Here is a 25933-nt window from a genome sequence, read left to right as displayed (position 1 = left end):
GCCAAATACACACACCGAAAATAAAAGTATAATTTCAATAATTTTCTTGGAGAAATGCTTTATATTCTCGAACAATTTCAAGGGTGCTAAAACTTTTGGCCATGACTGTATGTATATATAATACATACATACTGTAGTTAGTCTGTACAGTTACAGTAATCTCTACATATCTACTGTTTGACTGAATAAACTAATTACGGTGTGTGTATATCCTAATTAGTTTATCCAGTCAAACTGTAATCTCTACACTGTTGCCTGTATAACAATACCTATAACAACATACAGTATATTGAAACAAAGGTTTCAATTTTTTTCATATAATTTTAGTGGTATGCGAGATATGTTAAAAGAACCTGTTTGTAGGTTTCTAAACAATAAAAATATCTATAAAGAAAAAGGCTAGCAAACAAAGTGTATTTATTAACTTTATTGCGTAAAGAGGTTAAAAATGTAACAAAAGAAAGCTAAGACATTCAGCACAATTTTTATATAATATACTGTACATGCATTACATACATGCAGTGGGGAAAACAAGTATTGGATACACTGCCGATTTTGCAAGTTTCCCCTCCTACAAAGAATGGAGAGGTCTGTAATTTTTATCGTAGGTATAATTCAGGGCTGTGGAGTCGGTAACTTAAACCGACTGACTCACTCTTCAATTTCCCTGACTTCTGACTCTGTATCCACGACTCTGACTCAACAGCACGTCTTCACTACTGAGCGTGTACATAAAGTGCAGCACATTATCTTAATTAAAAGCGGAGATCCATAGATCAGGAACAGAACAGACATTTAGAGGACATTTCATAACTGTCCCAAATTCTTATGGAAACATCTACAGCACATCCTGCATTGTTCTACTGTACTCAATGTATTATATGTTGTGGGAGTCTGTTAATTTTATTCAGACTCCACAGCCCTGGGCACACTTCAATTGAGAGACAGAATCCATAATAAAAATCCAGAAAATCACTTTGCATAATTTTTACATAATTTGTGTTTTATTTCATGAAATAAGTATTTGATACAATTGAAAAACAGAACTTAATATTTGGTACAGAAACCTTTGTTTGCAATTAGAGGTCAGACTTTTCCTCTCTTTCTTGACTAAGTTTGCACACACTGCAGCAGGGATTTTGGCCCACGCCTCCATACTGATCTTCTTCAGATCTTTCAGGTTTTGGGACTGTTGCTGCGCAACATTGAGTTTCCGCTCCCACCAAAGATTTTCTATTGGGTTCAGGTCTGGAGACTGGTTAGGCAACTCCAGGACCTTTGAAATGCTTCTTATGGAGCCACTCCTTGGTTGTCCTGGCTGTGTGTTTCAGGTCATTTTCATGCTGGAAGACCCAGTCTTGACCCATCTTCAATGCTCTTACTGAGGGAAGGAGTTTGTTGGGCAAAATCTCACGATACATGACCCCATCCATCCTCCCTTCAATACGGTGCAGTCTTCCTGTCCCCTTTGCGGAAAAGCACACCTAAGGTATGCTGTTTCCCCCACCATGCTTCAAGGCTGGGACATTGTTCTTGGGGTTGTATTCAACCTTCTTCCTCCAAACACGGCGAGTGAAGTTGATACCAAAAAGTTCTATTGTGGTCCACATGACCTTCTCCCATGCCTCCTCTTGATCGTCCAGATGGTCATTAGCAAACTTCAAACGGGCCTGGACATGTGCTGGTGTAAGCAGGGGGACCTTGCATGCCCTGCAGGATTTTAATCCATGAGTGCGTAGTGGGTTATTAACGGTAATGTTTGAGGCTGTGGTCCCATCTCGCTTCAGGTCATTGACCAGGTCCTCCCTTGTAGTTCTGGGCTGATTCCTGACCTTGTAAGCCAGACACACTGCATCACACTTATCTGTGTGACTGGCGTTCTATGAAAGACCCATCTGTGTGCATTTCTTATACTGCACAGCCACCCCCTCCATGAATTGGTACGTTTGTTAGTGGCTCTTTGCATCATTATTTTGCACCTGTGCTGCCCCTGACTTTATCATGGGGGTGTGCTGCATCCTGCTAGTGCATTGGTAATCTGACCTGGTGTTGGTAAGGCTTTTTTCTTCTCTGTGATGTTTTTTGAATTTTTTGTCCTTTTCTGTGAGCTGATTCCTGACCCTGCTCAGAATCATCCTTACCCCACATGGCAAGATCATTCATGGAGCCCCAGACCGAGGAGGATTGGCAGTCATCCTGTGTTTCTTCCAATTTCTAATAATTGCGCCAACAGTTGTTGCCTTCTTACCAAGCTGCTTGCCTATTATTCTGTAGCCCCGCCCAGCCTTGTGCAGGTCTACAGTTTTGTCCCTGGTATCCTCAGACAGCTCTTTGGTCTTGGCCATGGTAGAGAGGTTGGAGTATGCTTGAGTGTGTGGACAAGTGTCTTTTATACTTGTAACAAATTCAAACAGGTGCGATTAATACAGGTAATGAGTGCAGAGTAGTAGGGCTTCTAAAAAAAAAACAAAAAAAACTAACAGGCCTGTGAAAGCCACAATTCTTGCTGGTTGGTAGGTGATCAAATACTTATTGCATGCAATTAAATGCTAATTATGTAAAAAATGATACAATGTGATTTTCTGGATATTTTTTCTTAGATTCTGTCTCTCACAGTTGAAGTGTACCTACAATAAAAATTACAGACCTCTTTATTCTTTGTAGGTGGGAAAACTTGCAAAATTGGCAGTGTATCAAATACTTATTTTCCCCATTGTATGTATGTATGTATGTATGTATGTATGTATGTATATGCATACATACCTACCTAGATATATATATCCCTCTCTCTCTAGATATAGTTATAGAGAGATCTGTGATATATACATATACAACTATATGCGGTCGAGTCGAGAGATCTCTATATAAATGACATGGATTCCAGCTCACCGTTAATGTTAACCCAATCCGTTCAGGGCTCGTACACTCTGCCATGTCCTGGATAATTGAGTAATGAAGGAGGAAATCCAGCTGTATAAACTGATTATTTTTTATTCCAACAAAGTTCATACAAAGGATATGGAGTGTGAAGGCAAGTAGATTAGCGCTGGCATTGTGCATATATCTGTATTTCAGGTGTAAACACTCCCTTAATCATTATCTGATCTCTCTCTTCTCTCTTTCCCTCTCATTACACATATTACACACCTGCACAGAATTTTTGGTACCCTTCTGTTAAATTAAGAAAAATCAACAATGGTTACTAAAATAACATTAACATGACCAAAGTAATTTTCAGCTGAAATGTACTGAGTATCAACTAATGAGAATTTGACATTGCTTTTGAATTGATGTTTAACAGAAAAATAAAAACAAAAACCTGATAAAATTGATGGTACCCTTAACATAATATAAAGTTGCGGCCTTTTGAGGCTATCACTGAAAACAAATGATTTCTGTAGCTCCCAATGAGACATGTCCACGGGTATTTTGGCCTTTATGAGCAAACGGCACCATATGTCTCAGATGTGAAAATGGCTTCTAAATGTATTGAAAATGTGCGCAAGGAGAAGAAACATGCTGTCTGGAGATCAGGGGTTAAAAAAAAATAACAGAATTGTCCTCTACCTTGCTCTTAGCCGTTCTAGGATATTTTTAGCCGTGTTTTGTGTCATTATTAGTGTTGAGCGAACATGCTCGACACTGCTTGGTACTCGCCCGAGCATCATGCTACTCGGGATGTTCGGTGAGCACCGAGCATTTCCGGGTTACTCGGGCGGGAGCTTGGGTCTCCGCCCTGCATGTTTGGCGCTCTCCACAGAGCCAATGAACATGCAGGGATTGCCAGCCAGTCACTGTAATGCCGCAGCCATGTTGGTTGTGGGCATTACAGTGATTGGCTGGCCGCACAGCGTCACCTCGAGTATTTAAAACCGGGCGCCGCCATCTTGGACACAGTCGCTCCGGATCAGACAGTGTAGGGACAGCGCTGCTGATTTAGGGAGAAATATAAACTGCGAAATAGTTAGTGTAGGGTCTGTAAAGGCTGCCAGATCAAACAAACAGTCCTTCTCAGGACTAATATCCATCCCAGATATCAGGCAGGCATGCAGGCTGTATAGGAGACGCAGTGGTTATACCAGCAAACGCTGCATTACAGTCCTGTGTGCTGCTCCTGTTGCTGAAATTGCTGGACTTAGCTCCAGGTCTCAGGAGACAGGAAAAATCCTTTTTTTTTCTCATCTAAATCCTTTTTTTTTCCCTCCTTCACACTGTACAAATGCCCGTCTTATTAACCTTTTGGTGTCCGCCCCCCCCAAAAAAAAAAAAAAAAAAAGCGTGTCTCTGATTTTTCAGACACAAATATATCTGTTGAAAATAGTCTGGTGTAGGCTAGAGAAACAGAAGTGTGGTTTTGCACTTCCACGGTACAAACCTCTGTATTATCCACTTTTGGGCCATTTGGTATCTAAAAAAACACAGTTTGTGTGTCGCTCACTGTTCAGCTGCAATTAGATCTATTTAAAAAAGTCTGGTATACCCCAGTGAACAATAACTGTGGTTTTGCCATCCCACGGTAAAAAATCTCTATTATTCAGGTTTTGATATTTTTTACGTAAAGAAAAACAGTAATAGTTTCTCCCTGATTGTTCAGATTGTTTAAAAGAGTCGGGTGTAGGCCAGAGAAATAGAACTGTGGTTTTCCTCTTCCACGGTTCTAATCTACTTTTTGTTACCCTTTTTCCATTGATAGTGCAAGTGTAAGCTATTTTACTTCCTTTACAATGGGCAAGGCGCGTGGCAAGGGACGTGGAAGTGAACGTTCTGGTGATGGTTCGTGCAGAGGACGGGGCCGTGGCCAAGGTGAAAATGTGCCACAACCAAAAGCCACATCTTCTCGCTCCCACTTCTTGACCGAATTACTAGGGAAGCACAGAACAACACCAGTATTGAGAACTGATCAGTGTGAACAGGTTATTAATTGGATAGCAGATAATACTTCCAGTTACGTGGGCACCACCACCTCCGGTCTGTCTTCCACACGGTCATCTCTTAGTAGCCGTGAGTCTCGACCGCATACTCCTCCTCACCCTGATGCTCCTTCCTCCCACCATGCCGAGTGTCGTCAGACAGCAATTGATCCCACACTTGGACACTCTGAAGAGCTGTTCACTGGTCCATTTCCAGATTTGTGCCCCTCGCCTGCTCTGCTTGAAGTGGTGGAAGAGGAGATCCCATGTAGCGATGCCCAAATATTTGAACAGCCACGGCCACAGGAAGTCTACGCTGGCAATTTGTCACAAGAGGTGGACGATGACGAGACACAATTGCCAGCAAGTGAGGAGGAGCATCGTGGTGCGCAAGTGGAAGAGGAGGAGGTGGTGGATGATCTAGTAACTGACCCAACATGGCAGGAGGACATGCAGAGTGAGGCCAGCAGCACACAGGGGGAGGGAAGCAGAGTATCCCAACAGGCAGGAAGAAGCAGTGTGGTGGCCGAAGACAGAAGGCGGGCAACCGTTCCCCGTAACACCAACACGAGGGACGTTGCCAGTACAAGCAGTAGGTCTTCCAGAGTCTGGAATTTTTTTAAAGACTCTGCTGATAACCCCAAAAAGGCCATATGTTCCACCTGCCATGCCAGCATCAGCAGGGGTGACAAAACTACCAGCCTGACCACCACCAGCATGATCAGGCACATGGCAGAAAAGCACCCGACTTTGTGGGGCGAAACCCAGGGTCCACGACCAGTGTCAGCGGGTGTCACCACTGCTTCTTCCACTGTTGTGCGTGCAATAGAACCCCCTGTTGTGCGTGCAAGGCAATCCCCTGTCCATACTGCATGTAAAGATGCCCCCTCCTCTCAGTCTTCACTTGTTATGGCAGTTTCTCAAGAAACAGCATCAACGTCCACATCCACGTCCCACCGCAGCGTTCAATTGTCCATATCCCAGACCTTTGAACGAAAGCGGAAATTAGCAGCTAACTCCCCACAGGCCACAGTCCTAAATTCGCACATTTCACGACTGCTTGCGTTAGAAATGCTGCCTTTTAGGCTGGTGGAGACGGAATCCTTCCGCAACCTTATGGCGGTGGCCGTCCCTCGGTACTCGGTCCCCAGCCGACACTATTTTGCCCAGTGTGCCATGTCCGCACTAGACAGGCACGTGTCCCAAAGCATCTGCCGTGCCCTCAACAACGCAGTTACTGGGAGAGTCCACCTGACAACGGACACGTGGACAAGTGCTTGTGGCCAGGGACGGTACATCTCTCTGACGGCACACTGGGTAAACATAGTGGAAGCCAGGACCCAGTCGGACCTTGGGACGGAACACATCCTCCCCACACCGAGGATTGCGGGCCCTATGTCAGTCATAGTTGCCCCCACAGTGTATAGCTCCTGCGCATCATCCTCCTCCTCCTCATGTTCAGCCTCCATCTCAGATATCACCACATCAGTTACAAGCTGGAAGCACTGCAGTACTGCCTCCGCCAAGCGGCAACAGGCTGTGCTGAAACTCATAATCTTAGGTCATAAACCTCACACTGCTTGTGAGTTGTGGACAGCTGTGAAAGAGCAGGCAGATCTGTGGCTGAGACCGCTGAACCTACATCCCGGCATGGTCGTGTGTGACAATGGCCGTAACCTGGTGGCAGCTCTGAGGCGAGGTGAGATCACACACGTACCATGCCTGGCTCATGTGCTTAACCTCGTGGTTCAGCGGTTTCTTAAATCGTACCCCGAGTTGCCAGATCTGCTCGTGAAAGTATGCCGCCTGTCAGCTCATTTTTGCAAGTCGGCTACAGCTTCTGCCGCCCTTGCTGTGTGTTGCAGCAGTGTTTGCAGCTTCCGGCACACCGACTGGTGTGTGATGTCCCCACACGTTGGAACTCTACCCTCCACATGTTGCAAAGGATTTGTGAGCTGAAGAGAGCAGTTGTGGAGTACCAGATGCAACAAGGCCGTCGATATTCAGGTCAGACTCCACACATAAGACCTCAGGAGTGGACCTGGATGTCTGACATATGTACCATCCTGACAAACTTTGAGGAGGCCACCAAGATGGTGAGTGGTGATGACGCCATCATTAGTGTCAGCATCCCACTTGTCTGTCTTTTGCAACGCTCTCTGCAGAGAATTAAAGAGGAGGCATTGCAGCCAGAGTATGATGAGATGAATCAAGAAGCCATAGTGGGCGATTACACACAGCCCAGCCTCCTCTTATCCCAATGTGCATTGGGGGACAATGAGGGAGAGGAGGAGGAAGAACAGGAGCTGCTATCATGCGCTGTAGACGGTAGTACCTGTACAAGTGTCATACCGTCGGTTCAGCGTGGGTGGCCTGAGGACAGGGGGGAGGAGGAGGAGGAGGGGGAGGAGAGCATGGTCAGTCGTCATCTTGGTGAGGACACGGAAATCTTGCCCGTTACCAGTCTGGCACGCATGGCTGACTTTGTTACGCTGCCTTAACCGTGACCCTCGCGTTGTCAAAATGTTGGGTGACAGTCATTACTGGTTGGTGACACTTTTAGACCCCTGCTACAAGGAGAACTTTCACTCTCTTATTCCTGAGGTGGAGAGGTCTACAAAAATGGGGCAGTACCAGAAGGCTCTTGCTGCAGAACTCCTAAAAAAAATTCCCATCTGAACACGCTAGCGGCAGAGGTCACAGTTCGTTGCCCAACCAAGGCGTACAGGCGAGGGAGATGCAACTCCAATCCAGCAGAGGCAGGGGAACACTGTCAACGTTCTGGGACAGATTTCTGACACCCGCCCAGCTTACAGGCCCTGAGGCGCGGGGTACTCTCACAAGGAGTGAAAAGTTTCAAAAGATGGTGAGGGAGTACCTTGCCGACCGTACCAGCGTCCTCCGTGATTCCTCTGTGCCTTTTAATTATTGGGTATCCAAGCTGGACACTTGGAATGAACTCGCTCTGTATGCCTTGGAGGTCCTGGCCTGCCCTGCCGCTAGCGTGTTATCGGAGCGTGTTTTTAGTGCCGCTGGGGGAATTATAACTGATAAGCGCACTCGCCTGTCAACTGACAATGCTGACAAGCTGACCCTTATCAAAATGAACAAGGGCTGGATTGGGCCACAGTTCTCATCACCACCAAATGACAGCAGAGTAACATAAAGTCAAATCCACTGTGTATTTCGGGAGGTGTATTCACATGCACCGCTTCACATCCACACATGGGTATACGCTTCCTCATTTCGGCTGTTTTATGTTCTTCTCCTTATCCTCAGCCTCCACCACCACTATACCACCAGGGTGCCAGCATTGCAAGTTCCTCCGTCCTAATTTTTGGAAGCTTTTGCTTGGAAGGCATAAGCAAATACTATGGGAGACCCACTCCCCAATAATTGGACTTATGTTTGTAATATGCTGTACTGCATGGATCTTGTAAGAGGCATTGCAGTTCCTCATAATTTTTGGAAAGCCTAAGCAGTGAATGGAAGGCTAACAGTGCACAGGAGACCCAGTTGCTATAAATGGAAAAAATGGTTTAGTTAAGGCCCTCTGACCTCCATGTCATTTCCAAGGGGCATTGTTGTGCCTCGAAATTTTTGGTAGGCATTGCACTCACTGTATGCCCTATAACTGTGTAGCCGAACCGCTCCTTTTGTTACAGAAACATATCCTACAAGACATATCTGGTTGACTGGGCTGATATTGATGTGAATGGTCCCTGTTCCTCCTGCTCTTTCTCCTTTGCCACCACCTCATCCATCATTCATCACCTGAAGCTTTGTTTTAACGGGAGTCATAGAACTTGGATAGTAGCAGGAAAACATCCAGCAAACCTCGGAGGAGGTAGGATATGCGCCAAAACGCTGACCACCTCAGGCCTAGCCGCTACTACATACATGCGCTTGCATTCCAACAAAACAAAGCAGATGCTAACTTCTATCATCCTCATCATGCTCCTCACCTTGGCACTCTCAACTCCCCTGATGGAGAAGCCAGGGCCCACCGGAGGAGTCTGGTTGTCTGGTGGGCTCGGCCAATGCTGCCCTAAAGCAGGCCAGGCTAAGAAAAGTGTGGGAAAGGTTACTGGGAGAAATAGGGGTGGCTGGGGACTGAGTATGGACACCTGGCCGCCCCCTGGAGGCTGGGGAGCGAGCGGGGACTGAGTATGGATACCAGGCCGCCGACGCAGCCATGGCGTGGTGGCCAGATTCTGCCTCCACATGCCTAAAAGGCCCAATTTAAAGTGCAAGCAGTATAGTATTGCAGCCTGGGGGTGGGTGGGTGGCAGGCTGCATACTTGCGCTTGCATTGCAAGGAATGGGAGAGGTACAATTGAACACTGCCCTGGGACAAGGACTTGAACGGGGATAGTTGCAAGTCTGCAACGACAGGTGCTGGGTGGGAGGCATCTTCGCATGTACCATGAACAGGGGTTTGGCATGCACACACTACAGCGGAATAGGCTCTCCTTCCCACTAAATGCACTGGGGAGGGCACAGGTAATGTTTTGGTATACCCGCTTAATCTTATGTATAAGGCACACCAGGACAAATAGGGGCGGCTGGGGACTGAGTATGGATACCTCGCTGCCGAAGCAGCCATGAGGTAGTGGCCAGCTTCGGCCTCCTCCAAACTAAAAGGCCCCATTTCAAGTGAAAGCAAGCTAGCAGTATGGTATTGCAGCCTGGGGGTGGGTGGGTGGCAGGTTGCACACTTACGCTTGCATTAAAAGAAAACAAAGCAGATGCTAACTTCTGTCATCATCATGCTCCTCACCTTGGCACTCTCAACTCCCCTGATGGAGAAGCCAAGGCCCACCAGAGGAGTCTGGTTCTCTGGTGGGCTCGTCCAATGCTGCCCTAAAGCAGGCTGGGCTAAGAAAAGTGTGTGGGGGGATGTTCCAAGGAGAAATGGGGCGGCTGGGGACCGTTTATGGACACCCGGCTGCCCCCAGGTGGCTGGGAACCGTGTGTGGACACCCGGCTGCGGGGCGGCTGGGGACCGAGCATGGACACCCGGCCGCCGGGCGGCTGGGGACGGAGCATGGATTCCAGGCCGCCAACGCAGTCATGACGTGGTGGCCAGATTCCGTCTCCACATGCCTAAAAGGCCCAATTTTAAGTGCAAGCAAGCAGTATAGTATTGCTGCCTGGGGGTGGGTGGGTGGCAGGCTGCATACTTGTGCTTGTATTGCAAGGAATGGGGGAGGTACAATTGAACACTGCCCTGGGACTACAACTTGCACGGGGATAGTTGCAAGTCTGCATCTTCTGATGCGGCAAGGATCACTTATGATGGGCACACTTTTAGACAGTGACCTGGGTGTCAGAGATGCTTCCAGGGGTCTTCCCCATGCTGTTCCCATGTCTTTTCAGCACTTTATCCATGTGTCACATAGCACATGGCCAGATAAGGTTGTAAAATGTTAAAATGACATTTCCTGGTGAATGCATTTGTCACAGTTGAAAGCAATACAAAAGTGCAAAAACGCATAAAAAATGCTACTTGTGAACAAAGCCCAAGGTGTGGAGGAGTATTTTTGTTTTTGGTTATTTATTTTACCTTATACACAAGTCTTTACCCTGGAAAAGAAATTCCTTAACATATTTCACAGGAAAAAAGTTTGTTTCGTTTTTGAACGTTTTATTGTGAGCCTGTAAAAGTGGCTTAATACCTCTGACCACGTTGTTGACAGCAGTGACCTGGGGGTCAGAAATGCTTCCTGGGGCGATCCTCATGCTGTCCCCATGTCATTTGAGCACTGTCACTATCGTTTTGGGCACTTGTTAGGCTTTTAAAAGACTGCCGGGGGTGCCACCCCAAAAATGCTCGGGTCTCCCATAGACTAACATTGGGCTCGTTGCTCGGGTCGAGCACCCGAGTATCACGGTGAGCTCGGCCCGAGCTTCGAGCACCCGAGCATTTTAGTGCTCGATCAACACTAGTCGTCATCCTTTTGGAAGACCCATGAACTGCAACTCAGACCAAACTTTTTGATACTGGGGAGCACATTTCACTCCAAATTGCCCTGATCATCTTTAGATTTTATTGTACCCTGCACAGATTCAAGACAACCTATGCCAGAAGCAGCCCCAAAACTTAACGGAGCCTCCTCCATGTTTCACAGTGGGTGCCATGTTCTTTTCTTTATGTGCTTCATTTTTGCACGTGTGAACATAGAGCTGATGTTACTTGCAAAAAAAACCCTCCAGTCTTGTTTCATCTGTCCAATGGTTATTCTCTCAGAAGCTTTGTGGCTTGTGAATTAGCATTTTGGCAAATTGCTGTCTTGGTATTTTAAAATTTTCTTTTAACAGTGGTTTCCTCCTCTGTTTTCATCCTTGAAGCGCATGGTGCAATCTGACCCTGATGTACCTTGACCTTGGAGTTCACCTCTAATCTCTTTGGAAGTTGTTGTGGGCTCTTTGGTTACCATTTTTTAACTGTCTCTAAAATTTCTCATGAATTTTCACGAGATGTTTGCTACAGTCCCATAGACCTTAAACTACTGAATATCATGTGCAAATGTAGTAACCGAAACAAAAAGCAGTTTGTAGATGGTATTTTATAGCCTTTAATATGTTTGTTTATAATTTTCTTTCTAATCTCCTAAGATAACGCTCTCCTTTAGCTTTCTTTGGTCCATGTTCAGTGTGGGAAACACCATGATGCCAAACAGCACGGTGACTACTTTTCACCCTTCCTTCAAACAGGCAGACTAGACTGACTGATTACAAGTTTTTGATACCTGTGATAATTACAGGACACGCCTTAATTTGATCATGAGGACATGTTAAAGTATTTTCAGTCTTTTCTAGTGGTACTGGGCATGTTTGTTTTTAATTTTTTATGGAACCACAATTCAAAAGCAATGTCTGATTTCTGTAGATGATATTCAGTAAATTTAAACTGAAATTTACTTCTGTCAGTTTCATTCTATTTCAGTGACCATTGTGGGTATTTCTTACTTGGAATAGGGGTACCGACAAAATCTGATCTGCTCCTTTTTGGTTGGTGAATCACTACACCTAAGACGCGTACATGGTATTAATGTAATGATATATGTTTATTCCCTATTTATATGCTTGTATATTATGATTCATATATTGTATGTATTCACCAAACACCGATTATTGGCTGTTGTGTGTAATGTAATCATATGCACTATTTATCAGTCTCTATATAAAACACTGTTCTCCACCATGTTATTGGTTGACAAAAGCGAAAGGAGCCAAAACGTTGCCACTATTCACATTGGTGAATAGATCAGCCTGTTTTTTTGTAGTTTTTGTCACAACTGATGCACCACCTGCTATTCTTGAATTAGTGCTGCTTTTTCTCTTTATTCATATACTATTTACATAGGGTAGACTAAATCCTTCTAACTCGCATGGGACTAGATAATCAGCCTAACATACAGTATGTGTGTATAATATATCCATCTTCTATGTCGCCCCCAAAAGTGAGATTTTGCTGTAGACACCCAGGCATCTTAAATTGGTCATTACTGCTTCATCAGACTTTGCAGACAGAGATATTACACTTATGAGTAAAACTAATCAAATTTACCTAGATGAAAGCAAAATGAACTACAAGCTCACTAAAATATTGAGTTGCGTTCCCCATTAATGCCTATGCACATGGGAGGATAAATGAAGATCAGGCAGCGGCACTGACGGTACCTCATTCCAGTATGGGTTCACAGCTGCACTTCAGTACTGCTGTATGTCTTCCATGCTGCTACTGTTTTTCACTGTGTGCTATACAAAGAAACATGAATCCCTGTGTGTGTAGTGGCGACGTTTTGTGAGACAACAAAGCAGATAGTTTCCACTCACTAGCTCAGGCTGAACAAAAATCTAGAGAGCCTGCAGAGGCTTACACAAGAGTTGATTCAGAAAAGTAACCTAAAATACAGTAGGTCCATTTTTTTTTTTTTTTGCTACACTATTAATTTTCTCATTTGCAGCATTCGTCGACTAATATATTTGTAATTTCTTCCTTTTTTTTTATTCCCACTTTTTTAGATCCGTAAATTGATCTGCCACTCCTCACAGCATAAGCTATTGATACTTACTGGTCCCTTTCTTGAAGACACTGGGGATGTGCTACTACAAAGTGGAGGAGGTTTCTCAATTGATGACTTTATTCATATTTTTACAGACAAAGAGGTATTCTTTCTTAATGATTAAAACTGAGATAATGGTTCAGTTGCCAAAATTTGACACAAATGTCTTTCTCTCCTCAGATTGGTGAAACTTTAGGATCTTCTGACCCAACAAGTCGTGTCAGTTTGACAGTTTCTTGCCCAGATATTTGGGATTTATCACAAATTGACAAATGCAGCTTACAAGATTTTATTGAATTGCGGTTCAACAATGGGCAAATCCTTCCGGAAACTGAAGGATTGCTAGAATTGGCAGAGTACCTCTCGGAGTCTCTAGAGCCCCCGTCTCCATTTGAACTGCTGGAATCCCCAACAACTGTTGGTTTCCTGAAACTATCGAAACCATGCTGCTATGTTTTCCCTGGGGGCAGAGGCGATTCTGCTTTCTTTGCTGTAAATGGATTTAACATGTTGGTGAATGGCGGCTCTGATGCTAGATCTCCATTTTGGAAATTAATACGTCATTTAGATAGAGTAGACTCAATCCTTCTCACTCATGTTGGCCTAGACAATCTGCCTGGCATCAATAGTTTGCTACAAAGGAAGATAGCAGAGGTAGAAGAGGATATTTCTCAAGTACCTCAAACTAACAATGAATGGTTAAAAAATTTACTATCTCCAGAGTTAGGGGTTGTATTTTTAAACACTGCAGAGAAGTTGATTGCTGAAGAAAATCCCAGTAGGGTCGGGGTTAAAGAGGAGGCCTTGCTTACATTGCAACATTTAGAAAAACTAAATATTCACCCAGAACCACTGCACAGAAGTGGAAATGCTGTGGAGCCAACTATACTTTTTCAGAAGATGGGTGTTGGCAGGTTAGAAATGTACATCCTGAATCCTGTAAAGGGGAGCAAAGATCTTGAAGCCTTTAAAAAGTGGCTTGGAAATGAGGAACATAGGACATTTGATTTACCTTTAACCTCTCTGACTTCTGCCTGTGCATTACTTGTCTGGCATCCTTCAGCACCTTCTGAGAGAATTGTTAGGGTACTTTTCCCAGGCTGCACTCCTCAGGACAAAATTTTTAAAGGTCTTGAAAAACTGAAAGACTTAGACTTTTTAAAAGACCCAGTTATAACTCGGAAAGATCTAGACATAATGGGGTGCAGTCACTTGGAGAGGGTTGGTGCAAAGCCAAGCCGTACTGAAAGCAGAGAGAGTCTGGGATCTGGATCTGGGCGACTAAGTGTTGAACCAAAACTTGGATCGGGAAAGGAGAAGCCCTTTACAGTGCAGAAAAAAGAACTTCGTACAGATGGAAAAAATAGATCTAAAACTCTTGTAGAAACCAGCACGGAAACGGGAACAGAGGGTGAGAAACAAAAAGAGATAAAGGGTAAAATTGACACTTTATCTGAAAAACTAAAGTTTGAGTCAAGACTAAAAACTGCGAAGGAAAAGGTTTTGGTAAAGAAAGAACAAGCAAAAGAGGAAAAAAAATCTTTGAAGAAGGATGAAATCCAAGGAGATAAAAGAAAGGAAGTAGCAAAACCAGAAGCCAAGAAAGATTTGCGCCCACTTCATAATGATGCCAAAGCAGAGACTCCTAGGAGAGATATAAGAGAAACTAAAGTAGAGGAAGTAAAAATATCACGAATCGGGATAAAAGACACAAAGAAACTAACCGCTACACCTGCTGATTCCAGGAGACCCATTTCCAAAGTAGGATCATTGAAAAAGGACCTAGGAGGAATAAAAAAGGACATGGTTGCAGGTGCTAAGAATGTGGTAAAGGGCCAACCCCCCAAAAAAGGAAAAGTTAAAGAAACAAAAAGCCAGCCAACTCAAAAGGAAGCATCTGGAGTGAGTAGCAATCCAGTTTCTTGTGACGTAATCATTAGTTCTCAAGAAACTAGTAAAGGCATCGAACCTGCACTTGCGGATGTTGGCAGCAATGTCAACCATGAAAATGGACTTTGTGTATCTGCAGAAAATGGGCTGGGGGCCCTTGACCCTGAGAGCCCAAATGGATTCCGTAACATGGAGACCAGTCCTCTTAAGTGCCTAGCACCTGTTTCTCCATTAGTTAAAACGCCCAGAAGTGATATTAGTGTGAATTTTGACCTGACTCCTACAAACCTAGAGATTCAGGAAAAAAACAGAAGTGGACATCATGGCCAAGACTGGCTGGATGATCCTTGTGGAAGTTCTGAAGAAAAGACATTGGAAATTACTTCACCTGTCAGTTCAGAGCATCATTCGCCAGCAGTGGCACAACAGAGCTGTGGACAGGCCCTTTATTCTTCAGATGGAAAAAATCTCAACTCTTTTAAGGCTCCTCCAAGATCTTCTCAAGAGAACTCCAATTCCTCACAAGGAAAACAAACCAGTTGCTTGTCTTTGAGTCCATTTCGTGAGGACCTACCTGATGTATCTCCTACAATCACCACTCCATCTTTGCCTGCTGAAGTGGGCTCTCCCCATTCCACAGAAGTGGATGAATCTCTATCAATTTCTTCTTTTGAGCAGACACTCCCACCTGTTAGTGAGTCACCTAGAGATGTCTCTCCAGAGATCCATGCTGCAAGTAGGGTAGGTCTAAGCTTACCTGTGCGCCCTTCACACTCCAGTGAACCTGAGGAACAGTCTGAAAGGTCAGCTTCTCCCCATGATGTTGATCTGTGCTTGGTTTCACCTTGTGAGTTTGAGCATCCTAAATCAGATGCTGTAGCAACTCCACGAGATAGTGACAGTGATCCTTCCCAAGAACTTCCCAAGCCTCCATGTTCCCCTGGAAGTAAATTTCCAAATGGACCTGAAACACCACCCACTTCAGTAAGTGAGTCTTTGCCAACAATCTCTGATTCTGGACCCGAGGAGGGTTCTTCAATTGCCATTGATGGAGCATCTGATTCTGAGGGGGATAATACACCAAGACATTTGGATCCTATTCCTCCACCATTGAAGGATCCATATCCAACATCACCTCAACCTGGAACCTGCATGGTTGATCCTGAGGCTCTGCCTATGGACCTCATTGGCAAAAAAAATCAAAACCATTCAACCCCTTCCACCTTTCGTAATAACACCAGCAAACTCTCAGGCCCATCTGGAAAAGTTAGGGGAGTTGGAGAAAGAAATAGCAAAGCTACCACAGGGAGGCCTGAAACTCAAGAGAAAACCCGCACAGGGGTGGAATTCAGACAGTCTGTTACAAGACGCAGTATTGGGAACACATTCAGAGGAACTCCTGCAGGAAGTCGTTTATCTTCAGCAGGTAGGTCTGTCAAAACTGTAATGCAAACGCTTTTATACTACTTACTATTTGTATGTCTATTGGAATGGATCAGTAAATGTCCTACTTTTTTGACTAATGTTTTTTGTCAGGTTTCCTGTAACTGAAATCTTTGAGTGCTGAATAGATTTAAGGGTTTTAAGAACTTCCGCAGTGCTGTTCGTAAACCTAGGGTTAAAAGGTTTTATATGTACAGGTGCATCGCTAAAATTGATTATCATTAAAAAGTTAATTTATTTCAGTTCTTCAATGCAAACAGTGAAACTCATATATTATATAGTCATTACAGAGTGATCTATTTCACGTGTTTATTTCTGTTAATGTTCATGATTATGGCTTACCGCCAATAAAAACACAAGTCATTATCTCAGTAAATTAGAATACTTTAACAGCTTGAAAAATTATTTTAACCCCTTTACAGCCCAAGGTGGTTTGCACGTTAATGACCGGGCCAATTTTTACAATTCTGACCACTGTCACTTTGAGGTAATTACTTCAACGGATCTACCCTGATTCTGAGATTGTTTTTTTCGTGACATATTGTAATTCATGATTGTGGTAAAATTGCTTTGATATCACTTGCGTTTATTTGTGAAAAAAAAACCCGGAGATTTGGTGAAAATTTTGCAATTTTCAAAATTTTAATTTTTAGGCCCTTAAATCAGAGAGATATGTCACACAAAATAGTTAATAAATAACATTTCCCACATGTCTACTTTACATCAGTACAATTTTGGAACCAATTTTTTTTATTAGGGAGCTATAAGGGTTAAAAGTTGACCAGCAATTTCTCATTTTTCCAACAAAATCTACAAAACCATTTTTTTTTTTTTAGGGACCACATCACATTTGAAGTCACTTTGAGGGGTTTTTATGACAGAAAATACCCAAAAGTGACACCATTCTAAAAACTGCACCCCTCAAGGTGCTCAAAACCACATTCAAGAACTTTATTAACCCTTCAGGTGCCTTCACAGGAATTTTTGGAATGTGGAAGAAAAAAATGAACGCATTCCTTGCTCACATTCCGCTCTCTTTCCCGGAAGTGTACTGCGCTGCCAGGACCTGCAGTCACGTGAGCTCTCAGCTGAAGATCAGCTGAGAGCTCACGTGACCTCACTTTACGATACCGGTGCTGCGTGGGGACATTCTGAAGAATGTTCCCACCGGTACTGGTGCTGAGGTCACTGGGGCTGATCAGGTGATCTTAGGCTCATGAACCCCAGAGACCTCACTACTGCAGCAGCAATGTGCACGGACAGGAGTGATTTTACATTGCTGTCTTCTACAGCAGCGACATCAGTGATTGCTGATGTCACTGCTGTAGAAGTGGCCCGGATCGCCGAGGGACAATCGTGGACTACGACGGACAGGTGAGGGATATGGGTTTTTTTTGGGGGGGGGTATCTGAAGATGATCAAGGGATTTGGGGACTGAGTACAATAAAAAAATTTTTTAAAACTGTATGTTTTTTATTTCATTAAAATACTTTATTCTGGCCGTGTATTTATTGAAAAAGTGTTGTAAACTTTACTACACTGTTAGTAATGGGGCGTCTTATAGACACCCTCCATTACTAACCTGGGCTTCACGTCAGCCGCCAATACAAGGCTGACGTGAACCCCAACCCCATTACCCCACTCGCCACCGCTACATTGCAGTGGGAAGAGTGGAGGCTAAGCGCCAGATTTGGTGCATCTTATGGATGCGCCATTTCTGGGACTGCTGAGGGGTGAAATTAGCCGCGCAGGGGGCTAGTATTCATGGCCCCTTCCCTGGCTATTAATATCAGCCCGCAGCTGTCTATTTACCCTTTTCTGGTTAGATTTTATCGGGGGATCCTACGTCAATTTTTTGGGGGGATCCCTTGTAATCTAGCCAGTAAAGGCTAAGCAAACAGCTGTGGGATGATATTAATAGCCAGGGAACATTTTTGGCTAATGGCCCCTTCCTCGGCTACTAATATCAGCACCCAGTGGTCGGTTTTCCCTCTGCTAGCTATATATTTTTTTTTATTTTAATTTTGGGCCCTGTGCCCACGATCCGGACGTAACAGCGCTTTCCATGCAGCATATTTTTGCTGCGTCCTAGCTAGTCCACACTTACCACCTTGCCAGATGAGGAGCAGAAAGTTTCTAAAACACATTAAAAATATGAGGTCTTAAGACAGTTCATCCTTCTTTTTCCTTCTTTTGACACAAGTTATGCCAGAATTCTTGTGCACTTACCCTGATTCATCTTCCCGATTTTTATATATTTGCACCATTAAATTCACTGATGAACCCCAGGCTAGGCTCACACTCGTGTTAAGAATTAAATTTTTCCTGGAGGAAATGGATCTGTCACTTGATGGGCAATAAGAAGTGCTTGAAGGACCCCATTAATAATAATGGCATCTGCTGTGTTTCCATTTGGTGTCGTCATTTTAACTGTTGAAATGACGGCGACTCAAATACTGGTGTGGATTTCCATGAAAGTTTGAATAGATATGATATTCAAATGCATATTTTATGGCTCAGTGTGAAAGCATGATGCTTAAATCTAAAAAATGGGGTCTGGAATATGAGGATTAAGTTTGCAAATAGAAGATCTCAAGGTGTCAATTTACAATGTTTGGTTCTCGAACCATGCAGTCGGTACCCCTTTAAGTTGGCACAACTTTTAACCATTTTTTTTTGTCATTTGCAATATTGCCGAGCAAAGTGATGTGAGTGTAGGAGTTTGTTTACTGATGTATTGGGAAGAAGAAATTTAAACCGATAGAAGGCTTTTAAATATCGGTTTTGCTCTCCCTCGTCAGGAGTAACCACAAATATGTGCAAGGCTGCAACAATAGGAGCACAGGAAACTGCCAGAGAGGGGTTTTGGATGCAAGATGGAAGGAATGGCTGATCAGGGCTTTCCATATTACAGCAGAGGTAGACTAGCACGGCTATGGAGTTAGGAGTCGTGGAGTCTGAATCTGAGTCGGTTTTTAAATGGACTGACTCCAACTCCTAAAATATTTAATAAATTGGGTACAGTAGTTCAATGCAGTTTGTGGGGAATATTTTTTTCATAAGAATTTGGGAAAGTTATGAAATGTCCTATAAATGTCTGTCCTATTCCCGATCTAAGGGTCTAGACTTTTAGCTTAGATGAATCTGTGCTACAGTTAATGTATCACTTTATATGTATGTACAATGCATTGTGAAAGTATTTGGCCCCCTTGAACTTTTCTACCTTTTGCCACATTTCTGGCTTCAAACATAAAGATATAAAATTCTAATTTTTTGGGGAAGAATCAACAACAAGTGGGACACAATCGTGAAGTTGAAAGAAATTCATTGGATATTTTTTAAACTTTTTAAACAAATTTATAAACTAAAAAGTGGGGCGTGCAATATTATTCGGCCCCTTTACTTTCAGTGCAGAAGTTCAGTGACGATCTCTGAATGATCCAATGTTGTCCTAAATGACTGGTAATGATAAATAGAATCCACCTGTGTGTAATCAGGTCTCCATATAAATGCACCTGCTCTGTGATAGCCTCAGGGTTCTGTTTCAAGTGCAGAGAGCATCATGAAGACCAAGGAACACACCAGGCGGGTCCGAGATACTGTTCTGGCGAAGTTTAAATCCGGATTTGGATACAAAAAGATTTCCCAAGTTTTAAACCTCTCAAGGAGCACTGTGCAAGCGATCATATTGAAATGGAAGGAGTATCAGACCACTGCAAATCTACCAAGACCCGGCTGTTCCTCTAAACTTTCATCTTGAACAAGGAGAAGACAGATCAGAGATGCAGCCAAAAGGCCCATGATCACTCTGGATGAACTGCAGAGATCAATCAGCAACACAGTGTGTTATATATACACACACACACACACACACACACACACACACACACACACACACACACACACACACACACACACACACACACACACACACGTGTATATATATATTCAAGATAAACAGATCATAGCATATATAGTGGTTTAAGGGTTAAAACGTAACCTTTAATTGTGCGAATAAAAAGCCTATATAGACATAGGGTATTAATAAAAGTATATAAAAAGAGGTCACTTAGACCAAAGCCACAGAAGTTACTGCCAAATCAACCAGAACTTAATGGCATAAGAGTTAACAGAACTATCCCTGTCCGAAACGTCCTTTTAAACGCTTTGCAGACCATCAGTGGTTAATAACGAGAATACAGTTCATACAATAATATTGGAATGAACCCACCGGCCACATCGATAGCTCCTGCTCCTAATGGGGATAGTTCAGTACAAGCAGGGCGTCAGAACAACATCAATCATCTGCCTTTGCATACAACACCACCCCCAACACGTTTCCTTATCTCCATAATTTTTCAGGGGAGATGTGGGTGTTGATAATACCCTAATACCAAGGGTGACCGTCGCCAGCCCAAACTTCATACAGGCAGTGCAACTTATCCATGCTTCCTACTATTTTTATATCCGCCCGCGTTTCTTGAACGCGCGTGCGTCACTTCCGGTTCCCGTTGTTCCACTTCCGGTCCGTGGAACGCAGGCCCCAGCCATGACATGCAGGCGTCGCATCCGGGGTGGATACCCAGATACTCAGATACTGTGCGGCGCGTGCAATAGAGGAGGGCGCGTCACATAGAGTAAACACTAGCCACATGGTATCACGAGGAAGAGGCCATCATTCACAAATACTGACCCCCTTCAACACCTCCACCCGGGGGTGATGCCATCCGGGAGAACCCGGATCCGAAACCCTGGCTGTATAAACAAATGCGGGCACAAATATTGGTAGTATTGCATTTGTCCCCCGAAGATTAATAGCAGGTGGACCTCATTCAGCAGAGCAATGGGAACAGCCGGTACGGAGAATAAGTATATCACAGAGACACACGTGTAACACCCAGACCAAAAACAACCCCAAGTGGCAGGAAAATACGAGGTCAAGGAGGAGGCCAGGGGGTTGAAGAATGGGGGGCAGTAGAGACGAGGGCAAGGGACCGCATCCTATAATGTACTGAAGATGGGAAAAGGGGGGAAAAAAGAAAGAGGAAATAATAACGGAAAACCCTGTCTGTCCCTGGTATATCCCAAACCGCTGACTCCTACCTGGCAGTGGAGGTTGGCACCCTAAGAACCTGCGTAATTGGCGCCCCCACTCCGCGGCGGCTATCCATACTCTCCTGACCCTATTAATCCCTACACTTATAGAAAAGATCTAAAGGACAGTTGTTCATTCAAACCATATGGAGACATAGTCTGTAGTTTGTATATCCATTTAGTCTCCCTTTGAAGGATTAATCTATCCCAATCACCCCCCCCCTTGGGGGGATAGAGATCTTATCAATCCCCATGAATCTCACCACAATCTGGGTGTGTAGTATTCACATGTCTGGCCAGAGGGGTATCTCTTTTAAGAACAATGTCACGTTGATGTTCGCTCACCCTTCTTCTCAGTTCTCTCTTGGTTTTTCCCACATATTCAATTCCATATACGCATGTGGCCTTGTAGACAATACCTTTGGACCTACAATTAATGAAATGCCTAATGGAGAAGGTCTCGCCAGTGACATTGCTAGTAAAATTCTTGCTTTGCGTCATTACCTTACATGATATACAGTTGCTACATCTGAAACTATCCCTTAGGGGACTTTGTAGCCAACTGTCATTTTGGTGGCCAACATAGTGGCTATGGACTAGCCGGTCCCTAAGGGATCTCCCCCTTCTGTAGGTGATCAAAGGTCTAGAAAGCCGTTTCTCAAAGATATCCATAAAAAGTCTCGTTTGAAGTTTGCCACAAGCCACCTGGGAGACACACCAAACGTGTAGAATAAGGTGCTCTGGTCAGATGAAACCAAAATCAAACTTTTTGGCCACAATGCAAAACGATATGTTTGGCGTAAAAGCAACACAGTTCAACGCCATCCCCACTGTCAAACATGGTGGGGGCAGCATCATGGTTTGGGCCTGCTTTTCTTCAGCAGGGACAGGGAAGATGGTTAAAATTGATCGGAAGATGGACAGAGCCAAATACAGGACCATTCTGGAAGAAAACCTGTTGTCTGCAAAGGACCTGAGACTGGGACGGAGATTTATCTTCCAACAAGACAATGATCCCAAACATAAAGCAAAATCTACAATGGAATGGTTCAAAAATAAACGTATCCAGGTGTTCTTCCCCAAAAAAATAGAATTTTATATCTTTGTTTGAAGCCAGAAATGTGGCAAAAGGTAGAAAAGTTCAAGGGGGGCCAAATACTTTCACAATGCACTGTATGTACAGTACAGACCAAAAGTTTGGACACACCTTCTCATTTAAAGATTTTTCTGTATTTTCATGACTTTGAAAATTGTACATTCACACTGAAGGCATCAAAACTATGAATTAACACATGAGGAATTATATACTTAACAAAAAAAGTGTGAAACAACTGAAAATATGTCTTATATTCTAGGTTCTTCAAAGTAGCCACCTTTTGCTTTGATGACTGCTTTGCACACTCTTTGCATTCTCTTGATGAGCTTCAGGAGGTAGTCACCGGAAATGGTTTTCACTTCACAGGTGTGCCCTGTCAGGTTTAATAAGTGGGATTTCTTGCCTTATAAATGGGGTTGGGACCATCAGTTGTATTGTGCCGAAGTCAGGTGGATACACAGCTGATAGTCCTACTGAATAGACTGTTAGCTGCTTTTTTCTTGCCATAATACAAATTCTAAGTAAAGAAAAACGAGTGGCCATCATTAGTTTAAGAAATGAAGGTCAGTCAGTCCGACAAAGTGGGCAAACTTTGAATGTGTCCCCAAGTGCAGTTGCAAAAACCATCAAGCGCTACAAAGAAACTGGCTCACATGAGGACCGTCCCAAGAAAGGAAGACCAAGAGTCACCTCTGCTTCTGAGGATAAGTTTATCCGAGTCACCAGCCTCAGAAATCGCAGGTTAACAGCAGGTCAGATTAGAGACCAGGTCAATGCCACACACAGTTCTAGCAGCAGACACATCTCTACAGCAACTGTTAAGAGGAGACTTTGTGCAGCAGGCCTTCATGGTAAAATGGCTGCTAGGAAACCACTGCCAATGACAGGCAACAAGCAGAAGAGACTTGTTTGGGCTAAAGAATACAAGGAATGAACATTAGACCAGTGGAATTCTGTGCTTTGGTCTGATGGGTCCAAATTTGAGATCTTTGGTTCCAACCACAGTGTCTTTGTGCGACGCAGAAAAGGTGAACGGATGGACTCTACATGCCTGGTTCCCACCGTGAAGCTTGGAGGAGGTGGTGTGATGGTGTGATGGTGCTTTGCTGGTCACACTGTTGGGGATTTATTCAAAATTGAAGGCATACTGAACCAGCATGGCTACCACAGCATCTTGCAGCGGCATGCTATTCCATCCGGTTTGCGTTTAGTTGGACTATCATTTATTTTTCAACAGGTCAATGACCCCAAACACACCTCCAGGCTGTGTAAGGGCTATTTGACCAAGAAAGAGAGTGATGGGGTGCTACGCCAGATGACCTGGCCTCCACAATCACCAGACCTGAACCCAATCGAGATGGTTTGGGGTGAGCTGGACCGCAGAGTGAAGGCAAAAGGGCCAACAAGTGCAAAGCATCTCTGGGAACTCCATCAAGATTGTTGGAAGACCATTTCCGGTGACTACCACTTGAAGCTCATCAAGAGTGTGCAAAGCAGTCATCAAAGCAAAAGGTGGCTAGTTTGAAGAACCTAGAATATAAGACCTATTTTCTGTTTCACACTTTTTTGTTAAGTATATAATTCCACTGTGTTAATTCATAGTTTTGATGCCTTCAGTGTGAATGTACAATTTTCATAGTCATGAAAATACAGAAAAATCTTTAAATGAGGTGTGTCCAAACTTTTGGTCTGTACTCTGTGTGTGTATGTATATGTGTGTATATGTATATGTGTGTGTGTATATATATATATATATATATATATATATATATATATATATATATATATATATATATATATATATATATATATATATATATATATATATACAAAATGTAATATAATTTTTTTTTTTTTTTATAATAAACAAAAATATTCCAATTCGCTTTACATGTGAAATGGGTATACATACAAAAATAATTAAAATAATCTTGAACAGAACGTGATGGCGACTGGTACAGGAGGAGCGAGGACCCTGCCCGTGAGGGCTCACACTACAAGGTATGGGTGAGGATACAGTAGGTGAGGGTAGAGTTGGTCGTGCAATGGTATGGTGGAACGAAGGTTACTGCAGGTTATAGGCTTGTCAGAAGAGGTGGGTCTTCAGGTTCCTTTTTGAAGGTTTCCACGGTCGGCGAGAGTCTGATATGTTGGGGTAGAGAGTTCAAGTAGGGGGGATGCTTGAGAGGGGAGTAGAGAAGGAGATCTTATGAGGATCGGAGGTTGCGTGCAGGTATGTATCAGGAGACTAGGTCACAGATGTATGGAGAAGACGCGTTGTAGATGGCTTTATATGCCATGGTTAGGGTTTTGAACTGTAGTCTCTGGGCAATGGAGAGGCTGGGGAATAGTGAGGGGACAGGTGGATTAGTTGGACAGCAGAGTTTAGGATAGATTGGAGGGGTGCGAGAGTGTTGGAAGGGGGGAGGCCACAGAGTAGGAGGTTGCAGTAGTCGAGGCGGGAGATGAGGGTGTGCACTAGTGTTTTTGCAGATTCGTGGTTGAGGAATGTGCGGATCCAGGAGATGTTTTTGAGTTTGTCGGCAGGAAGTGGAAAGGGCTTGAATATGTGGTTTAAAGGAGAAATTGGAGTCCATGGTTACCCCAAAGCAGCGAGCTTGTGGGACTGGGGAGGGTGAGCCGCCATTGACGTTGATAGGTCATATGGGAGGAGGGGGGGTTGAATGAGATGGTGGAAAGATGATGAATTCTGTTTTGTCCATGATAAGTTTTAGAAATCTAGCAGAGAAGGATGAAATAGCAGACAGACATTGTGAGATTTTGGTTAGTAGGGAGGAGATATCAGATCCAGAGAGGTAGATCTGTGTGTCATCAGCATAGAAGTGATACTGAAAGCCGTGAGACTCTGAGCTGTCCTAGGCCAAAGGTGTAGATGAGAGGAGCAGGGGTCCTAGAACTGAACTTGGGGGACACTGACAGGGGGCAAGATGAGGTGTGTGAGTGGGAGACACTGAATGTCCTGTCTGTTGGGTATGAAGAGATCCAAGATGGGGCTAAGTCTGTGATGCCGAGAGATGAGCGAGTCTGTAATAAGAGGGAATGGTCCATGGTGTCGAAGGCAGATGGCAGGTCTAGGAGGAAAAGGACAGAGTAGTGTCGCTTGGATTTGGCAGTTAGTAGGTCGTTGGTGACTTTAGTAAGGGCAGTTTAACCCTAGAACGCATACCTGGGGCCTCACAGGCCCGCCCTGTTAATTGTTTTCTATTTTCTGCAAGATTACTTTAGTTTGAATTTTGAAACTCTAGGTATTCCTCAGGTATATAGCGGTTTGTCATTTTTGTTTGAGTTATTCCATGTTATTTGCACACGGGCCTAAAAGGCCCCAGGTATGTGAAAGTGTAGATTTTTATGGTCATGCGTTCTAGGGTTAAGTAGAATGGTGCAGTCGGAAACCAGATTGGAGGCTG

General features: G+C 44.0%; 1 protein-coding gene across 1 annotated transcript in view; it reads left to right on the top strand.

The window, feature by feature from the left end:
• The window catches only part of MAP1S (microtubule associated protein 1S), a 151745-nt gene that overhangs the window by 82919 nt on the left and 42893 nt on the right, over positions 1-25933 (top strand). The window contains exons 4-5 of the mRNA XM_073660442.1: positions 12942-13085; positions 13163-16298. Coding sequence (XP_073516543.1) covers positions 12942-13085; positions 13163-16298 — 3280 coding nt within the window. The remainder of the gene's footprint in view (positions 1-12941; positions 13086-13162; positions 16299-25933) is intronic.

Source organism: Phyllobates terribilis, unplaced genomic scaffold (genome assembly GCF_046119375.1).
Source record: "Phyllobates terribilis strain yellow unplaced genomic scaffold, ASM4611937v1 Scaffold_1__5_contigs__length_1240528914, whole genome shotgun sequence".
Classification (NCBI taxonomy): domain Eukaryota; kingdom Metazoa; phylum Chordata; class Amphibia; order Anura; family Dendrobatidae; genus Phyllobates; species Phyllobates terribilis.
The sequence above is the reverse complement of the archived record's forward strand: the minus strand, read 5'-3'. Positions and strand labels throughout refer to the sequence as shown.